Genomic DNA, 15,026 nt, shown 5'->3' on the forward strand with positions numbered 1-15,026 from the left:
CTAGTTTTTGTATCTCGTCTCCCATAATAGATGGTTATTTAATTATTACACATGTGTTGAGTAAGATAGTATGATTTATTAAAATGAAAAAAAATTATAAAATGACGGCACATGTTGAAATATAAATTTTTTTATTTATAAAATTTATAAAATGTCAGTCTCGTGCATCCTTACTTAATATGCAATATCAATAATAATAAAGGCAACTTGGAAGGTGCCAACACACAATGATTGTTATCTGCCCTCTTCTCTCTTCTCTCAAGCAGAGCCCATTCGTGGTTGACTCAATCTTAAATGTGATTATCTCTTACTCTCACGTCAACCAAATTTGGTGTGCAATTGTAGGTCAACGGCCAGTGTGCTACAACATTTCATACAAAAAAAAAAAAAAAAAAGACCTAAAGTTGGGTAGCTACCCTCCTCCCTGGAGTACAGGATACCGACTATTATTACACGTATCACTATCTTAAATTCAGATTCTCCCAAAGTCAAACGCAGAAAAGTACTGAGAAGTGCACAGTCAGAGCATGGAAACAAAAAAATATATATATATTTTCGCATACGCATAGATACAAACGCACAAAGCGCATCTTAGAAAACGACGCCGAACCAAAATTCTTGTTGTAAATAGGTATAAATACATGAATAGTAGGTGTTAAGGGTTGGAGGAGGATGTTACAGCAGGTAATCCGACACCTGTCGAAATCCTCCGCCCTTTGGTGTTAAGGGTTTCGTTTCGTTTTATTTTCGCTGAATTGGGATTGGGATCCCTAACTGCTCTCGATTAATCAAATTCTGTTTCAGGTAAATCTTTGTTCTACTTTTATTAGGGTTTCGTTTTCGTTATTTGTTTCTCTTTATCTATTTTCTGGATCCCTCTTTCAGACGTAATTTCTTTGATAATTTTTAAGCCATATTAGGGTTCCAATTATGCTGGATTGTGGAAATTGGATTCTTGTTTTAGAGAATTTTAATTGAGATTTCTAGGTTAATTAGTTTTTTAGGTTTCCGAATTCTTGTAGATGGATTCGATGGATTTGGCTGGAACTGAATCTGTGGAAGATAGTTCCAGTCATTTGGAGCTTCCCGATCTTGATGTTCTCGAAATCGATCCAACTTGTCGATACATTCGTGTAAGATTTTGAAAATTTTGATTTTTTTTTTTTTTAAATAAATATTTTCGTTATTTTTTTTCTTAATTGATTATGTTCTTGAATTACAAGCAGTATAACGATGTGCTTGGGAAAGGTGCATTCAAGACAGTGTAAGGTTTTTTTTTTTCTACAATATTTGTTTCTTGCTCTTTTTTTTTCCTTTCATTTTTTGATAAGTTTTTAGCTTATTATTAATACATTTGTCTGATTTCATTAACTGATAATACAATTATAGTTACAAAGCATTTGATCAAATTAACGGAATCGAAGTAGCATGGAACCAAATTCAGATCGACGAAGTTCTAAAGTTGCCCAAAGGTTTAGAAAGGCTTTACTCTGAAGTTCAACTCTTGAATTCTTTGAAACATAATAACATAATAAAGCTCTACAACTCATGGATTGATGACCAGAAAATGACCGCTAATATTATTACTGAATTATGCACCTCGGGTAGCTTGAGGCAGTAAGTTCATCTCCCTATACATTCGTTATTTTTATAACCCATTTTTTATTTTAAATTGAGATTAAGTCTTTGGTTAGTGGACTTGATCCTTGACTTAGGTATCATAAGAAACACAAGAAGGTTGATATGAAGGCTGTGAAAGGGTGGGCGAGACAGATTTTGATGGGATTGAACTATCTACACAGTCAGAACCCGCCAATTATACATAGGGACTTGAAGTGTGATAACATTTTCATCAATGGTAACTATGGTGAAGTTAAGATTGGGGATCTGGGGTTGGCTATCGTAATTCAACAAGCTAATCTACAAAGTGTAAATGGTATTCTTTTTTTCTTTCCCTGGTTTTATAGTAGGCATATGTGTGTGTGTATATATATATATATATAGGGTCGGGTTCCTGCAACACACATTGCGACACACATATAGACAACGTATTTGTCTTATATGGGCAAAAATGTTTGGAATGGGCTGATTTTTTGTGAGGATGATCTCTGTGATGAGGGGATCATCCTGGCAAAAAATCATCCCATTCCAAAACTTGTAACCCCATCAAAATTGATTTACAAAAATTGGACGGTCTAGAAGTTTCATAATGAGCTGATTTTTGGCAAGGATGATCTCCTCATCACAGAGATCATCCTCACAAAAAATCAGCCCATTCCAAACATTTTTGCCCATATAAGACAAAACACGTTGTCTATATGTGTGTTGAAATGGTTGTCGTTTGAACCTGACCCATATATATATATAAACACCCCCTTCCCACACACACACACACACACAGACACACTAGAGGATGCCCATGCCGTGAGGGGGTCAAGAAGAAAGGCAATAAAGTGGGATAGTGTGGACCCCACTCCATTGTAGTTGGAGTGGGATGTTATACCCCCACAACTGCAGCTGGAGTGAGATTCGCCATTGTGTTTTATACATATAGGGTTGTGATCCGTTGACTTAAGAAATATTACTCAATAAATGACACAAGATCTTAACTATGTAAATACAAAATCTAACGGTTGATTTTTTTTATTGTTATTTTTTTTTTATAAGTAAAATATTATTGAAAAGAGGACAAGAAGTCCTCAAAGGAGAAAAGAAATACAAACTAATTTATCTCATTACAATCAAGGACCCATCTAAATTGAAAACCTTCAAAGAACAACCCTCTAAAATCCTTATACCTTTTGCACCAAGAAAAGAAGAAGAAAGAAACCGAGGATATTAAAGATTAACTCTTGCAGGAAACTTTCCTTTCCATCAAACATGCACCCATTCCTTTCCTTCCGAAAGCCTAAGCAAATAGCAAGCGGAGTGAGCTTCCAAAAAATCTTTTGTTAGAAAATAACGTTTGAAACTAATCCTCGACATAAGTATCATTGAGATATATTGTGAGACACAAAATCTCAACCGTTAGATTTTTTGTTTACACAGTCTAGATCTTGTGTCATTACCCTGCCCATGTATGTGTATATATATATATATATATAGGCTATGAGTGTAGGCGCATTATTGGATGCAGATTCCCACAATATGTATTTTTCATATTTTGATGGCTATTGCCAAACATACATGTTTATGCAGCCTTTTGTATGTTCATTTTAGGACCATATTTTGTGAAGAACATTAATCTGTACAATGGTCCTTATAGGAACTCCTGAGTTTATGGCACCTGAACTCTATGATGAGGATTACAATGAGTTGGTTGATATTTACTCATTTGGGATGTGCATGCTAGAGATGGTGACCTTTGAATACCCTTACAGTGAATGTAGAACCTCGCTCCAGATTTATAAGAAGGTTTCATCTGTAAGTCCTCCCCGATATGAAATAAACTTATCTATCAATTATAGCTTATGTTGCCTTACTCATAGTGACAAAGTTGGGGTTTGGGAATAATTCGGCAAGAGAAAGCTTTAAAAAAAGTCGGAAAAGTTGGATAAATTAAAAAATAAAATTATTTTTTTAAATATAAAAAGTGTAATAAATATGTATTTCATATATTAAATAATAAAAGAACACTTAATCGTGATTTTTTGGAAAAAAATCAAAGTATTTTTTTTTCTTCTTCAGAACTTCGTGATATTTTGAAAAAATCATGATTTAGTTCACAACTGTTAAAATCTTGATTTTTTTGAAAAAATTGCAATTTTTTGTCACTGGCTTTCCTGAAGTCTGGTTGCTCATCTATTATGTGGATGCATTTCACAGGGAATAAAGCCTGCCGCCCTTTCTAAGGTGAAAGATGTGGAAGTCAAATTGTTTATAGAGAAGTGTCTAGTTCCTGCAGCTCAAAGATTGTCGGCAAAAGAGCTTCTAAAGGACCCTTTTCTTCTACAAGTGGATGGATTTCCAGTAAACGGCTCCTTGCAGCTTCCTGGTATTGTTGAACCCAACAAAATGGGTGCCTTCAGAGACCGTTGTGTTCTCTCGGATGAGCCTAGAAAACAGCCGATGCTCATGTCGATGGATATTGATCATGATGGTGAGCCTCCCGTCACCACTTTCTGTGAGAAATCTGTTAATGGCGGGCCCCACTTTGTGTGTCCGGAGGTTCAGAGAGCGAATAGAGGCAATGACTTCAGATTAGAAGGGGAGACAGATGTTGGAAATTCTGTCTCTCTGCTGATACCAATCACAGATCAAAATGGTAACTAACCTACTTGTTCTGTCTCTTTTCTTGGAAATAAAAATAGATTTTTAGGTAGAGACCTAAATTTTCTCCTTCACTACATGTAGGTGACGTGAGGCACACTGATTTCCAGTTTTACCTTGACAGAGATACAGCAGTTTCGGTCGCTGGTGAAATGGTTGAGCAACTCGGACTAGCCGATAAAAATGTTATGTTCATAGCTGAGATGATCGATTTGTTGTTAATTAACCTTTTTCGAAATTGGAAACCTTGTGTTCCCATTGATCACTTGGCAAATCTGAATGGGGGGATCCAAACCCCTAAAGATCGTAGCAAGGACTCTCAATTGCGAGAACACACTGAAATTTCATTTGGATCTTTTCATAATGTTTCAAGTTCTGTTGAAGAGTCCCTTCTGCAAATGCATGAATCTTCCAACTATGAAAAGCTGGATGATATTATGTCTCATGCTGATTTTGGGACTCGGAATACAGATATTGTAGACAATCGAGGTTCTGAGATGTCAATTATTTCTGCAATCTCAACAGACGGAAATTATAAGAAATGCTCCATCACCACATGTATGTGTGGTGACTCGGGATATATTGCGACAAGCCTTGATAGCAGAGATATTGGTATAAACAATGGAAGCAGTGACATGCGAACTTTATCGAGTTTCCCAAGCAATGTTTCTTCTGTTGTTTTGACTGATCAGGATGATGGTGAAGAGTTGAGATTGGAGTTGGAACTGATCGAAATGCAGTACCAGCAAGCAATTAAGGAAATCTTTGTAAAAAGGCATGAAGCCATCTTGGCAGCAAAGAGAAGGTTGTCACAGAAGAATATGATATCGGATCGCTAGTCTGTTACTTCCGTTGCTTCTTGCAAATGTAGAAAACTTGTAACGGAAGAAAATGTTAGTGTTGAATTCATAAAACTTGTAATGGAAGAGAATGTTAGTGTTGAATTCATATATCTTTCTCTTGTTCTTATGTCCACACTGAATAAGCTCCTGGTTACATATATGTTTTTGACAAATATAACTTTATTCAAAATCGAAAAGAGGGGACGAGATGGCCCCAAAAAGGTACAATGCACAAAGAAAGACAAGAACTTAATGCCACAAGGGATACATAACAACGAAGAGAATCAAACACAAAGCTAAACAGAGCACAAAACATCTCATCTGAACACAAAGTCTTCAAAGAACACCCCTTCAAAGTCCTTACTCATCTTGCACTAGAAAAAAAAAAAAAAACTGATCGAGAATCTCCAAGTCACCTCCTAAGATGACAACTCCATCCCCTAAAAGACTCTTTTGTTTTTATCTCTTTTTAAAGCCCCCAACAAATTGCAAATGGGAGAATGACTTAAAGATATCTTCTCTTGCTAGAGAGCGCATTGAAACTCCACCCAAGGAAAAGAGACAAAACATACTTAGGGTAAGTCCAATCCATATGAAAAACAGAGGAAATGAACTCAAATCTTAGACACAACGGAATTGTGCAAAATGTGACACGCGGACTCTCCATTTATCTTACAAAGGCAAGCCACGCTTAATCAATTTATCTAAACTTAAGATTTTCTCAAGAGAAGGCAACCTCGTAAGAAACTAGGGAAGACCAAATGGCAGACTCTAAGAGTCTTCTATCCTCCTCTAACAACACAACCTGGGTAGAGTTTAGTAGATCAAGGAGATATGCCACCTCATCAACCTCCCAATCATTGTAGTTTCTCCTAAAAACCCAAATCCCAAGTGCAATCATTCCCACTGAGAATCAGGAAGTCTTTCACAACATTGTTTTTTATTCAAAGACACCGCATACAGAGAAAGAAATTGTGCAGATGAAGATGATTCTCCATGTACACCACCTCTCTTCCCAAAAATGCACCTAATCTAAACTTCTTTCCCTACTCTAAACTTAATTCCCTTATTGAATTGTTGAGACACCTTAAGAATTCCTTTCCACACATACGAAGACTTCGCCTCCCCACTCTCCCAACCAAACATTTTTCTCCTCATACTTTGCTTTAATGATTCTTCCCCACAGACTCCCTTTTTCCTCCCCAAAACGCCTCAGTCATTTACTTAATAAAGTCTTGTTCCTTGTTAGCAATTTGGAATATGGCAAAATTTCGATTCGTGAAAATTTTGAGTACTTTTCGATTTTGGATTGTAAAAATCCGATCAAAATTTTGATAAATGAAAAATATGCGGCATATGTTTCATTTCAAAAATTCGAAAACCAAAAATCTGGCCATATGATAGTGATGGTGATGATGAAATTGGTGTTGTTAATGGTGGTGGTAATAATGATGGTGGTGATAACGAGGACATTGAGGTTATTGTTCCACTGATTTTAAAAGAAGACTAAAGTCAAGGGACAACTCATCGATTTGGAAAATTAAGATGTAATCTCAAATAAATGTAGAAAGTCATGTCATTAGTTTTTTAAAGATAAAAATGACCTTTGTCACGTAAAAATGTGCATTCTTCCAAAATTTTAAAGCAAGGCCGCTTCAAAGTCGACTTCTATGTCATAACTTACAAGTTTACACTTTGCAACAGGCAACAAGTTATAGTAGCATTTTTTTTCCACTGAGTTTTATAAAAATTCGTATAAAAAAAAACATGTTTTATTTTTTTCAAACTTAAAATTCGTGAATTATTCAAAATAGTTCAATAATCCAGAGACTAATACTTTCATCTGAAAAAACAAAAAATTCGTGAATTTTTCAAGAATTAAATGGGTGATTGCTAACAAGGGTCTTGTTTGGTCTTTTGAAACTTGTAATTCCCAACTCTCCATTTCTTTTTTGTGAGCAAAAGAGTTTTCATTAACCAAATGATGCGTTCTGTTACAAAATTCCTAATTAATTTATATATTTTTTCCTCCACACCCTTTGGAGACAAAAATATTATACGTTGGATAAGCTTGCAGTTCTTTTTGAGAAACTAATGACCAGTTGGATTTGAAATCATTTATAATGTTTATTCAGGCTTCTCTACCAAAACCCAGCTTACATTGGTCCACAGTTCCAGTTACAAATTCTTCCTAAAACAGGATGGACCTTTTAGTGCAAATGTCTTATAATCTGTCCCATGATCTTAATACACTTGTGTGGTAACAGAAAAATAACTTAAAAAAGAGTTCAAGCCTTATCATTAATAATTTTGACTTGACTAGACTTTGCCCAAGAATTGGGAAGCATAGTCACCTTCGAAAACAGCAAGATCGTAGATGATGCTACCTGTGTTCTAGTGTGAGATAATAACTTTTTTTCAGTTTTTGAAGGGTTGATTACATAGGCGGCCTGTCATGTGTTATGGTGCAATGTCTCATTTTTTGTATGTAAGGATATTTACTAGTAGATTTTTATCTTCATTGCCAAATCTTGATATCGTACATTTACAAAACAAAGCATACTCATGGTGTTTCAATGGGTGGCATGTTCTCCTCATGTTACCTGTCTTTAGCTCCTCTCAGTTTGTATTGGCAATAGTGGTGCAAATTGATTGGGATGGCATCCATGTATATATATTGGCGTTTTATGGTTTTATATAGACATGAATTTTGATGCAAGTGGGAACACTGGAGTGAGTTGTGCCGTTGTGGTGCTTCAATGAGGTCGCGCGAGTTATGTCAAATTGCAAAAGACAAACTTAATCCAAAAGTTACACACTATTGTAATTCAATTCATCAAGTGAAAAAATAGTGTTAGGAACCCAAAAGACTAGAATTAGGTATGATCAACACGTGTATTGGTAGTAGATTGAACTAGGGATGTACATTTTACTCGTGACTTGAAAATTGGACCAAATCGAACCTACGAAAAATTGGTTCAAGTTCGATTTGATCCCAGACTAGACCGAACTGAACCCATGAAAAATTGGTTCAAGTTCAGTTTCACCCCACAGACCGGATCGAACCTGAACTGAATCTGGTTTGAAAATCGTTACCCTAGATTGAACCCAAACCAACCTAAGACCGAAAACCCGAAAATTTTCAAAAAATTTCAAATTTTTACCGTTACCCCCCCCCCCCCCCCCAAAAAAAAAAAAAAAAAAAAATCGACTCGAAACACAACTTGCAAGCCGATTTTTTGAAAAAAAGGGTAAACAATTGAAATGAAATTATTACTATTTTTAAACCACTGAGAGGCGGGTAGGAGTAAATATGAATGCTTTATTTTTATAAATACCCCAAAATGAATTTCATTTTTCACTACAAATTCTTTCAAAATTCTCTAAATCTCTCAATTTCTTTAATTTATTTTCATAATTTTGTACTAAATTCTTTAAGATCTTTATTAAATTGAGATTTATTCTCAATTAATTTAACTATCAAGTGGTCAATATTCTTCTTCGTGGCAAGATTAATTTCAAATCATCATCAAAGTGATCAAATCTTCATCAAGTAATCAAAATCAAGTCTTCATTAAGTGATCAAGAATTTCTTTTATGTAGTAAGATCAATTGATCAAATCGACACGTGGCACAATCAACCAATCAAAATCAAATTTTTCGACAAAAGGTGTAGTGGTTCTAAATTTTTTTTTAATAAATATTATTAGATTAAACTTCTCCTCTCCTTTTTTTTTTTCTCTACTTCTAAGTGAAGTTTAATCAACCTTTATTAATTTTAATTTTAGTGTTAATTTTTATATAATGGATCTTCAAAATATCAGTGATTTTCAAAATCTTAATGATCCTCAAAATTTTGATTTTAATTCATTTACTTACGGGGGCTAGTAATGATCCGAAACCGTCTAATCCTAATCTCCCAAAAAATCGAAAAGATTTCAATCCGAGGCATGACAACATTTTACCTTATTAGATGTTGTAAATTCGGACAGAAGTAAAACAAAAAAAATAAAATGTAATTATTGTGAAAAATATCTAGCTTATTTCAGTGCATCCACTATACAAGCACAATGAATAAACACATAAAAAATACGTGTCTAAGAAGAGAACAACCCGATATTAATCAAAATCTACTTAATCGATCAACCACCGACGACATAAGCATGTGGTTATATGATGTCGAAAAGGCACGACGGAAAACCGTGAAAATTTTTTATTATGGAAGAAATGTCATTTCTTGTAACTGAAAAAATTTATTATAAAGAATTTATTCAAAAATCATATTTTTCTAATTTTAAAAGTATTTCTAAAAATACATTAAAAAGAGATGTAATGAAAATGTTTAAAAAAAGAATATAAATTAAATTTTTCTTACAAAATGCACCTAGTAAAATATGCTTAACTTCTGATTTATGGACTTCACATATATGCGTGTTACGACACATTTTATAGGTGAAAATTGGAATTTGCACAAGAATTATATATTTTTCTTTATTAAATGTAAAACAAATCGATTTAATAATTTTTGAAGGTTTGCAAAATATTTTATTAGATTATGAAATTAGTTATAAAATATTTACAATTACATTAAATAATGCTAGTAGTAATAATAATGTCGTAACTTACCTTAAAGATGTATTATTTGACAAATCAATTTTAAAAGAATATTACATATTCGTTATGTGGCACATATTTTAAATTTAATTATACAACATGATATTCAATGTATAAATAATGTTTTTAAAAATATTAGAAAAAGTATTAGCACTATAAAAGTATCACATATTAAATAAAAATAATTTGATGAATATTGTGTATTATTTGGTTTACTATCAACTAAATTATCATTAGACGCGTTATATCGATGGAATTCCACGTATTACATGCTACAACACGTAGTTCGTTATAAAAATTCAATAAAAAGATTTTTAGAAGACACACATAGTTAAACACAATTAGAAAAAAGTAATTGAAAAAAATGCATATAATATTTGTGATTATTTTCAAAATTTTGCCAAAATTACAAAAGCTTTTTTGGGATAAAAATATGTTACATCCGCCGAATTATGTGTGCAATTAACTCAAATGAAATAACTTTAAATTTTGAATTTGAGTAATAATAATGTTACAAAATTGAATAATAAATTTAATAAATATTAGAAAATTATTCCACATAACTTAGCATTTTCTTCAATTATAGATCCTAGATTAATTTAAAACTAAAGTTTTAGAACTTATTTTTAGTTGAAGTGGTGATTTTAATGATAAAATTGAAATGCCAAAAAAAAAATAAAAAAGAATTATTTAAACTTTTTAACATTTATAAAAGTAAGTATGATTTAAATAATAATACTACTAATAGACCTCAAAATGTAGCATTATCATCTTCTGTTGCAAAAATAATTTTTCTTAGTCTTTTATCAAAAGCATCTATAACTTATAATAATAATAATAATAATTTAACATTAAAATTACAATGTTATTTGAATTCTGATATCATAGAAATTGGGGATAAGGGTCATTATAATGTTTTAGAATGGTAAAAAAGTTATAGTATGCATTATCGTGTGTTATCTATAATGATATGTGATCTACTAACGATTTATGTGTCTACTGTGACTTTAGAATTAGCATTTAATACAAGTGGAAGAATTCTATCTTAATATAAAAGTCGTTTAATTTTGAAGATATTAAAAGTTTTAATTTGCTTGAAGGATTGGTGGTTAGGCAAAAGAGGAGAGCAATAACAAGAAGAAATCCGATTAGAACAATCATTAGAAAAATTGCATATTTTATTTTATTTTTTATTATTTTTTTAGTTGAGTTGTGCATATGATAGATTGAATGAATGGGTGCCAACCTAATTGGGATGTATTCAAACTATTGTGATGCAGTGATACCCATTTTTGTAATTGTAAGTAATTTAATTTTTACAATTACTTTTATATTCAATGTAATGCACTCAATGCAATTTACAATTTCATCATTAAAAAAGTAATGGTTCATTTTTTATTTATTTATTTTATGATATATTTGTAATTGTAAGTTATTTATAAGTAATATAATTTATATAATTACAAAAATAAAGTATATATATATAGGATCAGGTTCAAACGACAACCATATAGACAACGCGTTTTGTCTTATACGGGCAAAAATGTTTGGAATGGGCTGATTTTTTGTGAGGATGATCTCTATGGTGAGGGGATCATCCTGGCAAAAAATCATCCCATTCCAAAACTTCTAGACCGTCCGATTTTTGTTGAAAAATTATAGACCGTCCAATTTTTGTAAATCAATTTTGATGGGGTTAGAAGTTTTGGAATTTGATGATTTTTTGCCAGGATGATTCTCTCATCACAGAGATCATCCTCACAAAAAATTAGCCCATTCCAAATATTTTTGCCCATATAAGACAAACACGTTGTCTATATGTGTGTCGCAATGTGTGTTGCAGGAACCCGACCCATATATATATATAGGGTCCCGTTCAGCACCCTTTAGCAAACGTGTTTTGTCTTACATGGGTTAGAAGTTTTGGAATGGGCTGATTTTTGGTGAGGATGATCTCTATGGTGAGGAGATCATCCTCACCAAAAATCAGTTCATTCCAAAACTTCTAACCCCATAAAAAATGGTTTACAAAAAATGGACGGTCCATGATTTTTCAACATGTAAACATGGGGCTAAACATTTCGGAATGGGCTGATTTTTGGGGAGGATGATCTTCTAATCATAGAGATCCTCCTCACCAAAAATCAGCCCATTCCAAAACTTCTAACCCATGTAGGACAAAAAACGTTTGTTAAAGTGTGTGGTAAAACTTAGGGTGCTGAACATTTCCCATATATATATATATATATATATATATATATATATAGGGTCCCGTTCAGCAACAAACATTTTGACAAACAGTTTGGCAAAACATTTTTCAAAATATATATATATATATATATATATATATATATATATATATATATATATGGGAAATGTTCAGCACCCTAAGTTTTACCACACACATTAACAAACGTTTTTTGTCCTACATGGGTTAGAAGTTTTAGAATGAGCTGATTTTTGGTGAGGATGATCTCTATGATTAGAAGATCATCCTCCCCAAAAATCAGCCCATTCTGAAATGTTTAGCCCCATGTTTACACGTTGAAAAATCGTGGACCGTCCATTTTTTGTAAACCATTTTTGATGGGGTTAGAAGTTTTGGAATGAGCTGATTTTTGGTGATGATGATCTCCTCACCATAGAGATCATCCTCACCAAAAATCAGCCCATTTCAAAACTTCTAACCCATGTACGACAAAACACGTTTGTTAAAATGTGTGGTAAAGCTTAGGGTGCTGAACGGGACCCTATATATATATATATAGGGTCCCGTTCAACAACAAACATTTTGGCAAAACATTTTTCAAAACATGGGTTAGAGGTTTTAGAATGAGCTGATTTTTGGTGAGGATGATCTCTACGGTGAGGAGATTATCCTCACCAAAAATCAGCCCATTCCAAAACTTCTAGCCCCAGTTTACAAGTTGAAAAATCATGGACCGTCCGTTTTTTGTAAATCATTTTTGATGGGGTTAGAAGTTTTGGAATGGGCTGATTTTTGGTGAGGATGATCTCCTCACCGTAGAGATCATCCTCACCAAAAATCAACCCATTCCAAAACCTCTAACCCATGTTTTGAAAAATGTTTTGCCAAAATGTTTGTCAAAATGTTTGTTGCTGAACATTTTCCATATATATATATATAGGAGCGGTTCAACAGCCCCATTATGGTGCCCCATATGGTGCCATGCATTTTTCAAAACATGGGTTACAAGCTTTGGATTGAGCTGATTTTTTGTGAGGATGATCTCTATAATGAGGAGATCATCCTCACCAAAAATCTGTCATTCCAAAACTTCTAACTTCGTCAAAAGTGATTTACAAAAATTGGACGGTCCACAATTCTTCAACTTGTAAAATAGGGTTAGAAGTTTCAAAATGAGTTGATTTTTTGTAAGGATGATCTCTGGTGAAGAGATCATCCTCACAAAAAATCAGCCTATTCCAAAACTTGTAACCCTATCAAAAGTGATTTACAAAAAATGCATGGCACCATATGGGGCACCATAAGGGGCTGTTGAACCGTCCCCTATATATATATAGGGAGTGGTTCAGCAACCCTAAAGTTTGCCAAGTTTGGTGTCAAACATTTTTCAAAATATGGGTTAGAAGTTTTGGAATGAGCTTATTTTTTGTGAGGATGATCTCTACATCATAGAGATCATCCTCACCAAAAATCAGCCTATTCCAAAACTTCTAACCCCATCAAAAGTGATTTACAAAAAATGTTTAGCACCAAACTTGGCAAACTTTAGGGCTGCCGAAACGCTCCCATATATATATATATATATGGGTCCCGTTTGGCACCCTAAGTTTTACCACACACTTTAACAAACGCGTTTTGTCCTACATGAGTTAGAAGTTTCGGAATGAGCTGATTTTTGGTGAGGATGATCTCTATGGTGAGGAAATCATAATCATCAAAAATCAGCTCATTCCAAAACTTCTAACCCCATCAAAAATGATTTCCAAAAAATGGACGGTCCACGATTTTTCAACTTGTAAACATGGGACTAAACATTTCGGAATGGGCTGATTTTTGGGGAGGATGATCTTCTAATCATAAAGATCATCCTCACCAAAAATCAGCCCATTCCAAAACTTCTAACCGATGTAGGACAAAAAACGTTTGTTAAAGTGTGTGGTAAAACTTAGGGTGCTAAACATTTCCATATATATATATATATATATATATATATATATATATATATATATAGGGTCGGGTTCCTGCAACACACATTGCGACACACATATAGACAACGTGTTTGTCTTATATGGGCAAAAATGTTTGGAATGGGCTGATTTTTTGTGAGGATGATCTTTGTGATGAGGGGATCATCCTGGCAAAAAATCATCCCATTCCAAAACTTGTAACCCCATCAAAATTGATTTACAAAAATTGGATGGTCTATAATTTTTCAACAAAAATTGGACGGTCTAGAAGTTTCATAATGAGCTGATTTTTGGCAAGGATGATCTCCTCATCACAGAGATCATCCTCACAAAAAATCAGCCCATTCCAAACATTTTTGCCCATATAAGACAAAACACGTTGTCTATATGTGTGTAGAAATGGTTGTCGTTTGAACCTGACCCTATATATATATATATATATATATATATATAGGGTCAGGTTCAAACGACAACCATTTCTACACACATATAGACAACGTGTTTTGTATTATATGGGCAAAAATGTTTGGAATGGGCTGATTTTTTGTGAGGATGATCTCTGTGATGATGAGATCATCCTTGCCAAAAATCAGCTCATTATGAAACTTCTAGACCGTCCAATTTTTGTTGAAAAATTATAAACCGTCCAATTTTTGTAAATCAATTTTGATGGGGTTACAAGTTTTGGAATGGGATATTTTTTGCCAGGATGATCCCCTCATCACAGAGATCATCCTCACAAAAAATCAGTCCATTCCAAACATTTTTGCCCATATAAGACAAAACACGTTGTCTATATGTGTGTTGAAATGGTAGTCGTTTGAACCTAACCCATATATATATATATATGGGTTAGGTTCAAACGACAACCATTTCAACACACATATAGACAACGTGTTTTGTCTTATATGGGCAAAAATGTTTGGAATGGGCTGTATATATATGGGTCAGGTTCAAAGGACAACCATTTCTACACACATATAGACAACGTGTTTTGTCTTATATGGGAAAAAATGTTTGGAATGGGCTGATTTTTTGTGAGGATGATCTCTGTGATGAGGAGATCATCCTTGCCAAAAATCAGCTCATTATGAAACTTCTAGACCATCCAATTTTTGTTGAAAA

General features: G+C 33.5%; 1 protein-coding gene across 4 annotated transcripts; it reads left to right on the forward strand.

Annotated features, from left to right (window-relative positions):
- Positions 1–556: 556 nt before the first annotated feature.
- Positions 557–5,243, forward strand: LOC147404147 (putative serine/threonine-protein kinase WNK7). Of its 4 annotated transcripts, none has more exons than XM_086439993.1 (9): positions 558–804; positions 1,023–1,133; positions 1,227–1,269; positions 1,390–1,472; positions 1,565–1,617; positions 1,716–1,936; positions 3,266–3,423; positions 3,826–4,264; positions 4,354–5,243. In XM_086439993.1, exons 5-9 carry the CDS (start codon positions 1,568–1,570, stop codon positions 5,106–5,108), a joined length of 1,623 nt encoding a protein of 540 aa, XP_086296119.1. In that variant the 5' UTR covers positions 558–804; positions 1,023–1,133; positions 1,227–1,269; positions 1,390–1,472; positions 1,565–1,567; the 3' UTR covers positions 5,109–5,243. The 4 variants fall into 4 exon arrangements, with proteins under 4 accessions (XP_086296118.1, XP_086296119.1, XP_086296120.1 ...); XM_086439994.1 differs by having other exon boundaries at positions 1,227–1,264; XM_086439992.1 differs by having other exon boundaries at positions 557–804; positions 1,005–1,133; positions 1,227–1,264; positions 1,390–1,617.
- Positions 5,244–15,026: the final 9,783 nt, after the last annotated feature.

This window comes from Akebia trifoliata, chromosome 4, assembly GCF_017979445.1.
Source record: "Akebia trifoliata isolate Shusen 1 chromosome 4, ASM1797944v1, whole genome shotgun sequence".
NCBI lineage: Eukaryota > Viridiplantae > Streptophyta > Magnoliopsida > Ranunculales > Lardizabalaceae > Akebia > Akebia trifoliata.